Raw genomic sequence first — 15,880 nt, forward strand, 5'->3', positions numbered from 1 at the left:
AGTCAACAGATGGCAGGATGTAGCTGGATCATTTGTATGCAGGAGCATGCCCATACACGCTCACGCGCACACACACACACAAATACACAGCAGGGGCCAGCAGAATACATCGTGAGCCTTCAGAGGACAGAAGGTTTCCCTGCTCTTCTGTGATTAATGGGTTGATTGAGGCTGGAGCCAAAATGGAGGGTGGGCCAGTTTGCAGCCTGCTAATGAGGTGATAATGGAGAGGTGGGTGGCCGGGTCCACCACCAAGCAAAATGGTGGAAGCATCGTGAGGAAGATTCCAGAGACAGGCAGGCAGGCCAGCTTTCCAGAGGGCTGCCATGTGTTATTTCTCAGTGAAATGTTTTGAATAGTCAAGGTGGATGGAGGCGTGGGGCTGCTTACATCGATTTCCACAGTAAAATAGATAGTTGTTTGGTTTGCCTCAAAGCAAAAATCATGGTACTCAAGCAGTGAGAGCATTACACTGAAAATGTTACAGCTAGAAGAGGCAGGTGGTTACTTTGACTGCGTGATGAAGAGACATTTTGACTGTGACAGTGATTGCTGGGTTTGGAATAAGTGGGACTGTGGCCTATGCTGGAGGTGGATGGGAAGCATTTCTGTGTCACTGGAGACCACAGTACAGGATTGTTTATCATGTTGACATCAGATTAAGAAAGAAATATTTGAGTATGACTTATTGAATGTTTGATGCAAGACTGTCATGACAGGGTATGATAAAGTTTACCAGAGTCTGAAAGATTTGTCTTTTATCTTCGGTGTTGCACTTGTAGGAGGTTGGTGGCCAGACCCCCTGCTCTTCTTGTCCACATACAGCAACACAAACTATTTGTTTTCCAAATGTAAGTTGCTTTGGATAGAAGCATCTTCCAAAATTATATAATTCAAAAGGTCAGTTCACCTAGGGTATATTTCAAAGAAATCCACATTCCTATATCAAGACAAACAGATTTTTTAAACTTTTATTTGTCCAGGTCTTGAGATATCTGTGTGACCAGGTAATTGGTTCTGGAGAGACACATGCGATGCATTTACATTCATGTAAGTAACAGCGTTACAGCCGGTTTTCTTCAGTAAGCAGATTCCGGAAAGATCATGTGAATGATAAACTTGTTATCTATAATCTTTTCTACAATCTATAATAATGATAGGGGATTAGAGAAACCTGATTTTCCCTGGTGAACACAGATTTCACAAGAGTAACCATTGAAAAAGGACGTTAGAGACAGAAAGCATCGCTGTGACAGAGAAATCTGGTCACTTACCTGCATAACCTGGTTTCTCTGAGAAACCCAGTTATTTAAAGTTGTGATCCTTAAGATTTTAGTCCTGATGATTTAACGACACCTTTGGTAACCATGGTAACAGCAAGTGCACTTTAATACTGCAGTCAACACTCCCTGAGCAGCTACTTTTTCAGAAAACAGAAGAGCAACTAGTATATCTGTTTGTTGTAGGAGTAGTAGGAGTAGTAGGAGGTATTTATAGGTAGGCAAACTGAATCCTGGGAGGGAATGAACAATAAAAACTACTATATAGAATGGTAATTACAGAATGCAAATGCATTTAATAGCTAATGCTAACCTTAAATTGTTTCAAAAATGGGGTTTGATTTCATGAAACACAAACAAAATCCTATTCACCTTCATTGCACTTAGGTGGCAGAATGAATCAAAGAGGTGGCCATCTGCATGATTACATAGAAGTTAAGTAAGAAGTAATTTTGTTGAACTGCCCATTTAAAAATGTTCCAGCAGAAGCTCTATTAATGTTTCCATTATCCGAGATTTATACTGTTGAAGTAGGAAGTTTACATAAGCTTGGGTTGAAGTCATTTTTTAACCGCTCTACATGTGATTTCATGTGAACAAATTATAGTTTTGTTAAGTCTGTTAGGATATCTACCTTGTGTGTGACAAGTCATTTTTCCCAAAATTGTTTACAGACAGATTATTTCACTTACAATTCACATTATCACACCTCCAGTGGGCCAGACATTTAAGTTGACTGTGCCTTTAAACAGCTTGGGAAATTCCAGGAAATCAAAATAATTTCTTTAGAAGCTTCTGAGAGGCTAACTGACATCACTTGAGTCAATTGGAGGTGTACCTGTGGATGTATTTTAAGGCCTGCCTTCAGACTCTGTGCCTCACTGCTTGGCATTATGTGAAAATCAAAAGAAATCAACCACCACCACGTACAAAAAACTGTGCTACTCTACAAGTCTGGTTTATCCTTGGGAGCAATTTCCTATCACCTGAATGTATGCATTCAAATTGCTCTGTTCATCTGTACAAACAATAGTCCCCAAGTATAAACACAATGGGACCATGCAGCTGTCTTGTTCAGGAAGGACACATGTTATCCTAGAGATGAACGTACTTTAGCGCAAAAAGTGCAAATCAATCCCAGAACAACAGCAAAGGACCTTGTGAAGCTGCTGGAGGAAACACAATAAAAAATCAAATGTTGACAAAACCTGAAAGGCCGCTCAACAAGAAGAAGCCACTGCTCCAAAACTGCCATAAAAACAGACTACAACTTTCTGTAACTGCACATGGGGACAAAGATCTTGCTTTTGGAGAATTCTTGGTTTTTCCCTTGGTCTGATGAAACACAAATAGAACTGTTTAGCCGTAATGACCATCGTAATATTGGGTGGAAAAAGCGTGAAGCTTGTAAGCCAAAGAACACCATTCTGAAAGTGAAGCATGGAGGCGGCAGCATCATGTTTTGGGGATGCTTTGCTGAAAAAGAGACTTGTGCACTTCACAAAATAGATTGCATCACGAGGAAGGAAAATTAGTTAAATTGAGTCAGTTCTGTCAGGAAGAATGGGCCAAAATTCCAGCAAGTTATTGTGATATACCTAAAACGTTACACCCAAGTTAGACTATTTAAAGGCAATGCTACCAAATACTAACTGAGCCACTGAGAATGTGATGAAAGAAATAAAAGTTGAAATAAACTATTCCCTCTACTATTATTCTGACATTCACATTGTTAAAATAACTGAAGACAGGGAGTGTTCACTTGAATTAAATGTCAAGAAATGTGAAAAACTGTGTTTAAATGTATTTGTTTAAGGAATATGTAAACTTCCAAGTTCAACAATAGCTCATTCAGTGTGGTTGTCAACAATAATCTCTTACACTTAATTAAAAATATTATATTGGATGGTGGGTCCGTAAAACAATAATAAAAGAAAAGATACGGATATGGTGAGGATGAATGATGTAGTTCCCCTTTATACAGTTTATGAGTCTATAACTCAGTCAAACAGTTCATTGTGCCTTGTCTTTACAATGTGTTGGTGTGAACAAAGTAAGTATTTTCTCAGTATTCATTTCAACAGTAACTTAAATTCTGCTGCAGTCGACTTCAAAGATGCTCTCTTATCGTCCTAAACAGATGGGCGAACGTCCTTCTGTGTAGCAGAGTGGGGTCTGTTTATTTCCCTCCAACTTATCCAACATTTCTGCCTTTAAAAAAGCTCTCAGCATCACTGTTTTTGTGGAGGGGACAACAAAGTAAATGACAGCATCCATCTAGAGAGGCTTAAACCCCCATCCACCAACCAGTCCCTGAAGGCTTTTTCTTGTATACTGCAAACCTGAATTTATGTGTGCAATTTCTTGTGTGCAAGTCTCTATTACACCAAAGAACAAAAGTACAAGACTCTTGTACTTTTGTTCTTTGGTGTAATAGATGAATTACATCATAACATGGGTGAGTCTGGATTTGGATTAAAAGATATTTTACAAATCTTAAAACTGAAGGTGATCTAAATTCACAACACACATAGAGAGAATAATTGCAACTTATGGCAGGTCTTGGGAATTTATGTATTGGACTTATACTTGTGTTTTGAATTTGTACCAACAGTAACAAGTATCTGTTAATTTTTAGTCAGTAAGCCTATTTTTAGAGGGCTAATTGTCTTTTTATGGAGAATTTTTTTCTTGTCTTCTTAGAAAGCTTGGGCTGAGAAACTATGGATATTATATGTCTGGAAAGTCCACTGAGACAATGCATGTGATATGTGTGGTATGGTCTCTGTATCCCCACAGGGATGCACTGAATCCTACGAACAGTCTTCCACTTCTTAGGCTATATCTACTGTATAATTCCAAATCCACTTGATTCAACACAAGTTACATTTACCATTTGCTGTCTCTAATTTTTATAAATAATTTAAAGGATTTTAAATTTTTGGCTGCTTGTCAGACCAAGTAAGCAATTTTAAGGCACTTTGGTTTTGGTTCCAGCACTTTAAATGATTCCAATGATGGAGCTGTAGTTTTGACTGACTGATTAATAGTCATGTATTGCCACTGGTAATGGGTGGTGGAAGAAATATTCAGGTCTTTTACTCAAGTAAAAGTAGCAATTCTACATTGTAAAAATACTCCATTATAAATAAAAGTCCTGTGTTCAAAGTCTTTAGTGTTACAATTTTTTTTATATCCTGCAGATAAATGGCATCTGGCATTAATGTCAGAGCTCCATTTTAACATTGTAGCTGGTGGTGGTAGTCATGTAGTGTTGGATAGTTTCATCTGTAACATTGCATTATGTTTTATATCAGTGTTGGAAAGTAACTAAGAACATTCAAGTATTGTAGTTAAGTACAAGTTTGAGGTACCTGTAATTCCATTCTTTGTTTCTTTATACTTCTTCACTACATTTTGGAAGCAAATATTGTACTTTTCACTCCACTACATTTATCTGGCAGACTTAGTTATTGCTGTAGTTAATTTGCTGATACAACTAATATATTATGATGCATTTTATATAAATTAAGCAACCCAGCTGCAACAATAAAGTGATGCTTACACATTTAAAACCATCCCTAGTTATAATCCAATAACAGGATATAAATGTTTCTGAAATGGGTCTTTTAATATACTTCAATATGTTGATGCTAATCACTACTTTTATAATTTTACTTACTGAATCCAGGATTTTACTTGTAACAGAGTATTTCTATACAGTATTGTTACTTTTACTTAAGGGGAATATCTGAGCGTCTTCCAGCACTGTTTTTATATGATCTATTATGTGTGTAAAATCTGCAAAGTAATCAGTAACTATGACTGTAAAATAAATGTAGTTAAGCAAAAAGTACAATATTTCCCTCTGAACAGTAGTTGAGTGGAACTATGAAGTAGCATCAAATAGAAATACTCAAATATGCTAAGTACCTAAGCATTGTCCTTAAGTGAAGAACTTGAAGTTATATTTCACCATTGGTAATTATTTCCATTATCGGTATCATCATCATCACATTGTGAATATATTGAATACTGAATATATTGAATATTGATGATCAACTGAAATATCCGATTATCAGTGATGGATGAAAATAATCAGTTTTGTGCTGCAATAAATTGTTTTCTCATTTGAACACACCTAGGGCGTCACTTTGTGTTGAAAAGTGGTGGGGACATAAATGCTCAGTTTAGGGACCTGATGATACAAGTGCCTCACGAGACATAACGACGGTCAAAAACAAGATGAGAAGATGTTCAACACGATTTTGAAGAAATATGAAATGCTGAAACAGATGAGTGTGGGGTCTAGGGGTCCTCCCTCAGAAGACTTTGAGCATTAAACACTTAATTTCTTGCATTCTGGAGACATTTTCTGCTCCAGTTTAGCGTGGAAGTGACTTTTTTATATAAAGAGAAATTCAACTGGCCGGTGACAATTCATAAATATAAAAATATAACAGAATACAAATCTGAAATCAACTGCTTATTTATTTATTTATTTATTTTTTAGCTTAAGTTACTATTTTGGACAATGCACATTTGTTTCACCTGTATTTAAATTGCGTTGAATGTTTTCTCATTGTCCCCGCGACCCTGTGCGCAGGATAAGCTGTTGACGATGGATGGATGGATGGATGGATGGATGGTATTCTCATCGTGCAAGTAAGAAATGCTTTAAAAAGTGTTGGGGATAAAATCAGCCATTTCAAAATGTAAATGGCTGCTACGGAACACAGCCACACACGGACCCCGGTGTCAGTTGAACACATCCCGAGTTTTCAGCAGCTGGCTATTAAACGGTGCCACAGCCGGACTGTGTAGCTGTAGCTGCGAGGGTTCAGTATTACGGCTGAAGTCCTCTTGGTGACGCTCTGCTGACATCACTCTGATATTACCCGCTCAGCTCTCCGCATCAGACACACGGAGCTCTACTATCTCACACACTTCCTCCACACCACTTTGTTTCCTTTCACTCCGCTCGCCGTGGCCCAGACGCACCATCACACACAACCAGCCGCGGGCTACCTGTGCGCACTGCGGCCAGCCCGGGGAGGGGTTTGACTCCTCCTGTCATTAACAGATCCAAAGGAAGAGAGAGGGAGAGCGAGAGAGAGAAACTAAACACGGTCCACACTGAAGAGAGGGGCAGACACACAGAGACGGGGGGAAAGAGAAGCCGTAAATTGGCTGATTCCAATCCAGGCTGTCTGAACTGAACTCGAAGTTTCTTGGCTGAGCGGGGAAGGAATAATTTGGAGCCCGTTAGCCCCACACAGAGCTGTTGTGGATATTAACGTCCACCTTGTGTCCGGTTTAGAAGAATGGCGAGAGATTACGCAGGACGTTGCCCGGTCTCTCCGGTGAGAAACACTTGGCTTGTGGCGGCATCGATCCTCCTCGCAGCCCAAGGTAAGACGACCCGAGCTGCGTTCACATGAACACCAAAGCCTCATCGGGCTTTGCCCCCGAATGTGGGCAACTCTCAGCACTTCCAGCCGCGCCTCCTGCGCCCTGGGAGCGCTGTTCGTTTCACTGAGTCACGTCTCTATCTCGTATCTGGCTGCTGTTTGGTGGACTGAGATAACAGTTGTTAAAGTTTATTGTCGAAGCACACTGCCAAATCTGTGTGGACTTTCAGTTCGCCATGACGTGAGGTGTGGCTTTCCTGGTTTGTGGTTTTTGTCCTAAATCCTCGCGGCTTCAGACGGCAGGTGACTGTTAGGAAACCTAATCCCCTCTGAGCCTCTACAAACCCTTCTAACACAACTGACCTGTAATCTGTGTTTATCTTACCTGTTGGAAAGTGTAACCGTAAGAATAAAGGCAGAAAGTGGTCCTTATTCAGCAGAGCAACAGGGTGGCTGGTTCGGCAGGGAATGAGAAGTGCTCGGCTCCTGCTCTTCAGGTGGCTCTTGAACAATGAGCATTGAGAGTGCTTAATGAAAATCCACTACAGTAATGCTATCATTAAATACAGGCGCTATAAACTAATTACACATATAGGCAGGAACAAATTAAAGGAAAATCCTGAATAAAAGAGTGGAGAAACTATCAAATGCAGTTTTTTTTCCCCCGTGCAATAGGGCTCACTGAATAGTGAGTAATAGCAATAAAGTGAATAAATCATTCAACAGATCTCAAACCAGTTTCACACCTATGAAAATTTTGTAACAACATGTAAGACAATGCTCTACACCACCGTCATCACCATATAACCAAATTAGCCTATGTAATATAAACTTTCATTTTCAAATCTATTTAGTGATGTCTGTGACTCTCTCTGGTGCTAAATGTCCTTTTGTTATGTCTGGCTATATTTGTTTTTCTTTCTCTCTGCTGTACTCTTTGTGTGTGTGTGTGTGTGTGTGTGTGTAAATGAGGGATGTCATGTGGAGGAATGGTGTTCATCCCTCCAGTAGACTTCCACAGACTTGGCAAGGAGCACTGACGCTGTTCTGGAGGCTCGTAGTGGCCTGACCCCACACTATTGAACATTAAAGCACAATTAATTAATAACATTAGCAGAATAAAAGCACACATACAACAAATCATTTGCAAATGCATACTCTGCATGCTCTACAGATGTATCCATGATAAGCCAATATTGACTGATAGCATCAGAATGTGGTTATCATCTGAGCTCTACTGTAAACCTACTGTCAAGTGATGCAAGCACAATGCAAGACACTGTATAAATAAGAGATCATAATACCACATTTATGCCAGGTTACTTATGAGTAACAGAATGTCCAATGTACACAAAATCCCTCTTGCAGCTGTGTTGCCAATTATTGTAACACCGTTGTGATTTAAATACATTACATAAAAAATGTTTCTTATGATTATTATTGATACTCAATGCGTTACCACAAACGCCATTAATAAGTTAACTCTAATATCTCTAATGTAGACACTTACATACTGTACACTGAGAAAATATTATACCATAAACAAAAAGTGGTATCAGTTAACTTCCTGGTAATAGCCATACTTTATATCCCTAAAAGAATATTACAGTGATAGAAATGGAGATAACAGCAAGCTATGATAACATCACTAAAACTGCTGAGTAACACAGACAGAAACATTTCCCCCCCCCAACTTGGACCAGCTACAAAATTCATCAACAGCAGGCAGTCAGGCTACATAAAAGTGATCGGTATAAAAATCTGTGAACCCGCTCTGTCAGCATGAATCTGTCAGCGTATTGTTTTCACCTGTGTGTAACTAGTATCATCTATCAGAGCTGTCCCAAAATTGTCACCAAGGAAAAAGAAGATGGGTCATTATGGAACTGGGAGATATGTTGTCTCGTGCGTTGACACGCCTTGGAGACATTCCTGTGAGATCAAAGCAAATGGGAGGGCAAATTAGTTCAAGGCCCGGAGCCACAGCGACTGTGCCTTTGCCTTTTGCTCTACCATCTGTTGCTTAATATGTGACAATGTGAACTGTGATTTTGATTGAGCGCACAAGACGGGAGGAAGATTTTACAGTAATTGGAATTTGCTTTGCATTGACAATCTTTCTCTCCGTGCATATAGCACATAGAGCAATGTAAGCCACAAGAACAGGAAAACCCCAGTGTAACGGCACAAAAACAAGGACTATGGTGTTTGAGACCCCAGTGCTGTAAGCCATGCAACACAGGTTGGTGTGAGGATGACAGATACTCAGCTGAGACTCCGCAACATCAGGCCTGTATTGTTAAAAAGCTGTCAGATTGTCATGACAGTATCCCCACAGGTTATGAATTAATTTTAACGTGAAGCAACACGACTGTCTTCTCGGAAGTAAAAACCTCCACACTCAGATTTCAGCTACTTAGCCAGTGAGTTACTGATACTGAATGCAAAAGCAGAAGCTAGATTTTTAAAGATTGTCCTGGCATATAAGATTATTTAAGGAAGCCGTTTAAGGCCAGGTTGTATGTGTAGACTGATGATGTGTTTTTATATTATGCAGGAAAGTGCTCTGAAAAAGGAGTCAATGGCAGCGGTGAAACTTCAACTGTGATGTTACAAGAACCATTTTAACCTTAAGTAAAACAGGAAAAATAGAGTTGAGAGGATATCATTCCATAGCAATGATAATTAAGTCACTGCAGGTGTCCTACCCCCACACCTCCCCATCTCTCCTCCTGTGTCTCTATGGGCCCGATCCTGTACTGAAATGTCAATGATGATGAGTCCCCTCGACGGCTCGGTGGAGACGAAGGGCTGATTAGCTTATCACTTGGAGAGCAGGCGGCCGATGATTATCGCCCTCAAAGCAACGCGGCCTGATTATCGAGAGCTCTTATTAATGACTCATCTTCTGCCGTGCATTGCGCCATGTAGCTGTTTGTTGTTTGCATATTTGTGTAGGCAGTGCTGCAGCTCCGACACGGATCTGTTTTTGGTGTCCTCCATTTGGGAACCAGTGCAGAAGAAGGTTGTGATGAAGAAGTCTTGGAAGCAATCACTGGCCGCCTTAGCAGCTTTGAGCATGAAACTCCACCTGCTTTAGTCTGCCACTGGTGGGTTAGCAGGCAAAAAGACAAAATTTATAGTAATAAATTATCTACTGGTGTAGCATCTGCTGTATTTTAAATAAAAAATCTACTGCTGTAATTAAAAAACACACAAAATTTCTAAACAAGCATAGAGTTTTAAAAAATCATCTGTGTGCTACCCTGGGCAGCCATCGGTGTGCTTTTGGCCTTTGGGGCAGGAGCATAGTTCTTCAAAATTTTCTCTTTGCAGGATGTTTTAGTTGATTTATTATTGGAACAAGCCTAGAGGCTGAAACTCTCCCATTACTTTAACAGCAAAGGGCAGTTTGAACAAAATGCCATTAATCTTCTCAGTTTAACGAACAGATTGTTCTCACTTTGAATAAATCTTTTATATTTTAACCCTGCACAGTCACCTGACCCTGGGGTTGATTTTGAGCTTTCACCATCTTCAAAAAGCAATCTGTGGCACAGAGGTCCCATCCCCATTGTGGCGGTTGGCAGATAGACTAAATGTCAAGGAGTTTGTCTCAAGAGAAGTGATCTTGTGTGTGAGAGGGTTGAAGGAGAGGTTGTCGTCGTTGCCTTGAGAGTTGATCATATGTAGAAAAGTCAATGACAGTGTTAAGCAGCTGGATGCTTTGCAAAAGCCTATTTGTAGTGGTTTAATAATATATTTTAACATGTAACATTTTTTGTATTTTGGTTGTGGGCTTTGCAAGCTGTATTTATAAGACGTTACCTCAGTTAGCGTGCTTTACCGACTTGAGATAAACATCACTGGCAAATGCCATAGAATAATGAAAACAATATTGCAATAAGAAAAAGTAAGTGTAAAGAGGTACAAGTCATTCATACTGAATATGATTATGCCTGTTTAATGAAATCATAGTGATGAGCCTCATAAACTGACACCCACCGTATTAAAAAACCAAGCTGCTGTTATATGGGAGACCAGAATTGAGCTGTTTGGGTTCTGACCTGCAGTTTAAGCCGTGTTTGCCCCAGACTCAAATGCCAATAGCTCTTCCTGGTGAGGCATGGAGTGATAATCATCCTCTCGAGAACAGACCGTTGATTCTCATTGAAAGCTTATTAATGACTCACACAAACACAAACTGCATAGTAATGCTGGGGGCTGTTAGTGTTTTGGCCAATTTGTTTGTCATTGTCTGGGCTGCCATGTGTGGTGGTGATTCTTACCCAGAAAAGCGCAATGTCAGTTCCTCCTGCTGTGAGAAAGAAGTGTTTCCTCTTAATTATAGCATTTTCACAGATTAATTGATAGACTTTGGGGGTGTTGCATCACATGTGCTGTGATTTGTTTATTAGCGTTAATGTTTAAGTTCATCTTAAGTTTGAATATTTGCCTCTGGGTTATCTTATTGATCAAGGATTCAAATGTTAATTACTTCCCACAATTCTTTGTGGGCTAATGGATGATGGACTATTAACGTTGTATTGCAGGGTCTTGCATAATGCTGTTTGCTTGTTTTGTACAATCGAAGACGTAGTTTTAATGCTCTTCTCTCTAAAATTCCCATTGCAGCTAGTACGGCCGGAGGTGGAGGTTGGCTTGGTTGGTCACTTTCAGAGATTAGGAAGTGGTTGTCATGGATACGGCTTTTGTGGATGAGACAATTTCACATCTCTTTGTTGTGCAACTATGTGTGTTGTGTGTGTATGTCTTTGATCCAAAGAACCAGGCTGTAATTAGGGGGAAGAGGTTGGACTCTGGGTTGCTGTAAGAAGGCCCATCAGTCCAGCTTGCTGAGAATCCAGGAAACCCGGTTTTAATTCATCTCTCCGCTTGCCAAGAGCTAGCAAGTATGTGTCTGCACTCGGTCAGCGTTTTTTTTTTTCATTCCACTTCTGAGGAAACCGGTTACTAAGCAAATTCCAGATCACATTTCTAGAAATAAACCGTATCATGGCTAACACCTTGGCATTTCTTAGTGATTCTTCAGCAAACAGGTGTCAGTGGGAAGAGGGATTACAGAGCGTAGCAACAGGAACAGGGCCATGAATCACAATGGAGCTGATCCAAGGATGGTCGGAGGAAGGTTTTTGCTTTCAGCTTTCAGGGTCCAGTCAGCTTCCACTGCGTCATGAATGCCTTTGCAGATTACTTATAAATGCGCACACACACTTTCCCTTCCTCACTCACTCGCACGCATGCATGCGCATACACACACAGACACACACACACACACACGATCAATGTGGCCACCCTCCGTAGTTTGACTTTTACTGCCATGCAGAGTAAAGAAAACTTCCAGCCAGCCTTCATTCAGTCTTTCATTTCCCCATTCTTTTATTCACCCATTCTTTCTCTCTCTCTCATTCTTTTGCCCTCTCTTTTGCTCTCATTCTTTTGCTCCCGACCCTATTTTCAGACTGGCTGCTGCTCCGTGGCGGCTCCCGAATGGGGGACCTTTTGTTGGAAAAGCTTTGGGTGGAATTAGAAAGGGTGCCACTACCCCTCCTTTCTCTTCCTCCCTCCGTCCACTCCACTGCTCTCTGTTCTTCTAGGCCTCATTGTTTAGAAAGTGAGGGAGCTAAAGGGGGTAACGGGGGGGGGGGGGATTCAAAAGTGTGAAAATGTTTAGACAAGCGTCCCTGCTCTGTCTGTCCTGAGCCATCCTGAGCTCCATCCTCTCCTCGTGTTCAGTCACTGTTTCCTCTCCAGATATAGTCTGCTGGTGACAAAATAGAAATTGCTTTCACCATCTGTGTGGAAGTGCAACAGTGGGTCAAGCCGTGATGTGACTTTTGTGACATTTCCCGTTGTACACGTGGGCAATTAATAACCGCACTAACATTACTTGTATCATTATGGTGCTTTTAGCCCGAGATCTTTCCTACAAAGAAAAGGCAACAGCCTTGCTTAAGCAATAGGCCACATTTACAAAAATCTGACGATGCTGACAATAATTAAACTAAAGAGCCTTTAAAAGCCTTCTAAAGAGCCTTAACTGCTTCATGCTAACTGCAGTGAAAATCACATTGAGCGCTTAGTGAAAATGGAACAGGATGATATACACGGTAATTAGCTCTGGCTATTAAAAGTATCATTGGCATTACTAACAAGATGCTGTCACCAACACACTTCTCATATTAGTCTGTGTTTAACTCTTATAGCCACCTGTTTATCCAGCAGTCCATCAGTCCATAGGGTGACATGAAATTGGGACTTCTCTATCTATGCACTTGCAACTAGTCCTTTTTAACATTTGCATTTGCAATACTTACTCCAACCAACAAACAAAATATTGGACATCTTTTCAGTTTAACACCATCACCATATACAGCCTCGAAATGACATTAGAGCTGGACTCAACGAAACTCAACTCAAATGTCCACCATAGCTGAATATGATCCACTTAAAAGGAAGTAGGATGTAATTCAGTATTGTTCTGATTGCATTAGACAATGAAGGTGTTCCTGTTTTTCTTGTATTTCACTGTACATTTTGAAATACCATACAGTGAAAAGGATGGAGGTTTAGTGAAAACTATGTAACAGATGAGATGGAAAGTCTTCAAAATATTAATTCTTTTTTAAACCTTTAGAAATGGCCTGTTATTTAAATTAAAACCTAATTTAAATTAAAACACACCATATCTCACTAAGCTTTTCTGAGTTATAGAGTTATAAAAGTTTTCTAAGTCACAACTGTTGCTGGTGCTTCCTATAGGCAGAGTACTCAGGCGGAGCCTCACGCATGTGTATGTTTAAATACAGTATATTCTCCTATTTAAAATAAATTGAGATTAGCTAGGTTATACTTCAGGTAACACATTTACCTCAGTTTTAGCCACGAAAATCACTGTATTGGCATAGTTACCATTTACGGCTGTTGTCACATGTAGATGTGAAATATGATGACTGATGCAAGTCACTGCATGTTGTAACCACTCCTAAATGTTATCAACTGTAATCATTATGGTGGAAATTTGTCAGTTTCATAACCTGTGTCATCATGTTCTGGTTTAGGTTTGGTGATATACACTTTACAGAAACCAAGAAGATTAAAAAAAACAAAAAAAAACAACTAAATTTGCTGCCGTGGTTCAATTGCTAGCCCTAGAAAGATCAGGATATTGTCATTTGTCTTCAGAATGTGCCTGTATTGCTATTCCTATTTCTTTTTACAAACCTTTTAGTAGCAGATATTCAGCAATGCAAGGAAATATGTTATTTATAATAGGCTATAACGTTTTACCATCCTGCCCTGGCATCTTATTGGCCTTTTAATTGAACCCCCAAAACAACTTGACTTTCTATATTCTACAGCAACATACTAACCATCTTTACCTTATCTGAATTTTATAACCCAACACGGCATTGACTGTGGAGAAACTTAATGTCTTTTCAGAGTGAATGAAGAAACTCAACACTTGACTGAAGTAATGCAAATGGAATTGGGAAAGAATAGAGAGAGTATTGATTTATCTCTGCCCCCCCATCCATAAATAGTGCCTGTTCTGTGTAGCGTGGACTGTTAGCAACAAGTTGTGGAGGTCAGCAGGAGAGAGAGAGAGAGAGAGTGAGAGACAGTATCTGTCTGTATTGATGAAATGTTAAAATGAAACAGGGCTAAAGACAAGGATTTTGCTCATCTAACAGTCTGTCTCTCACCTCTGTTGCCGTCCTTGGCTGCTTCAATATGAATTTCTAAATGGACTACGTCGCCTCTGAGTGCACGTATGTGTGCATGTGTGTGTCGATACCGATCGTCTTGATCGACTGCGTCCGCTCTCACTGTGATGTTTCTTATTTGCATAATGCAAGGTAACATCTCTCCTCCTTACATTGTTCAAAAGCGACTACTTTTCACACAGCAGCACATTTCTATGCAAGTCACACGCACATTAAAAGAGAATGCCGGTGTCATTTAGAGTTACAGTCCATTTACTACTGCTTCTGTCTAGTGTATGTTTCCCCCAATCATTTTGCAATGCTTGCCACATGTAATTGGATCATTTTTTAATATGCAATATCTCTGTTTTTTCCAAACCTGGCTTGGAATGAATGGCTGTCCTGGCAAACAAAGCAGCCACATGTAAAAAAGACATGGATGTGACAATTAAGTTTGTCAGGGTGCATGTTTTCAGGGATTGTTTCTTGGTGGAGACAACCATATCTTCCTGTGGGTGTCAGTTGATTGACAGAAAACAGACTGGTGAGAAAGTCTTGTCTACATTTTATATTAACAATGGGACACAGGTTCCTCTCTGCCTTTAGTCAAAAACATTCATATATTCTCTGGTCCAGTGAGAGGTCACTGAATGCGTGGTCTGAATATGCTTGACTCTGGCAGATTGCAACAATTCACAAATTACAATTAAACATAGAAACTGTGACACAAGGAACTGTGACATTTGTTTTTGTATTGTTGAAGAATAAAAATCAGCAAGTACATGCTTGTGTATGCAGACACCAGGATAGGAATAGAAAAGCACAACCCAGACCTTTGGGACAAACCTCACTTCTCAAAGTATATGCCTTTATTTTTAACATGTGTTCCCTTGTAAAAAAGTTAAATAGAACTATTTTCACACTGTATTACTGCATTAAGTCTATTACCTTGGTACTTGCCATAATCTACAAACCAAGCCATGAACATCATTGGGACTGTGTCAAAACCTGGACAAATTAAGGAAAAAATGTCTGCATGGCTTTGTACTTTTAAGTGAGGAATTATATATTTGTAATTCAGAAGAACTGACCCCTAAAGTGTGATGTGATATTTTCACCAAAAACCTAAGGGGGGACTCCACCATATTTTACCCATCAAAGTCTTGAGGAGTACTGATGTATATGTGAAAAATGTTGTAAAAAATACCGCCCTTTGTGGCTCAAGAGGGAGCTGTGTGAAATCAATGTCATTTTTTGCTGAAGACTACAACTTTGAAAGTGGAAAAAAATCTTGAGATATGGAGTTTACAGACCTCTGTAGCCCAATATTCATCTCTGTTTGAAGCCAGCAGCCCGAGGCTAAATCTGCTTGAATAGCAGTACTAAATCAGCGTATTGAAGTACTCTTTTAACCACCTATATCTTGATCCTACAGCAGATAAGCCAATATGCACCAGGTTGG

General features: G+C 39.9%; 1 protein-coding gene across 3 annotated transcripts in view; it reads left to right on the forward strand.

Moving 5' to 3' along the window:
• The first annotated feature begins 6,226 nt into the window (after positions 1-6,226).
• pvrl2l (PVR cell adhesion molecule related 2 like) overlaps positions 6,227-15,880 on the forward strand; it is a 291,646-nt gene continuing 281,992 nt past the window's right edge. For 2 of the 3 annotated variants that reach the window (XM_046059708.1, XM_046059709.1), the window contains exon 1: positions 6,234-6,692. In XM_046059708.1, the coding sequence (XP_045915664.1) occupies positions 6,605-6,692 (88 nt within the window). In that variant the 5' untranslated portion in view covers positions 6,234-6,604. Of the gene's footprint in view, positions 6,693-15,880 lie in introns of all 3 variants that reach the window. The other variant, XM_046059707.1, reaches the window with a different exon arrangement.

Source organism: Micropterus dolomieu, linkage group LG09, assembly GCF_021292245.1.
Source record: "Micropterus dolomieu isolate WLL.071019.BEF.003 ecotype Adirondacks linkage group LG09, ASM2129224v1, whole genome shotgun sequence".
Lineage (NCBI taxonomy): Eukaryota > Metazoa > Chordata > Actinopteri > Centrarchiformes > Centrarchidae > Micropterus > Micropterus dolomieu.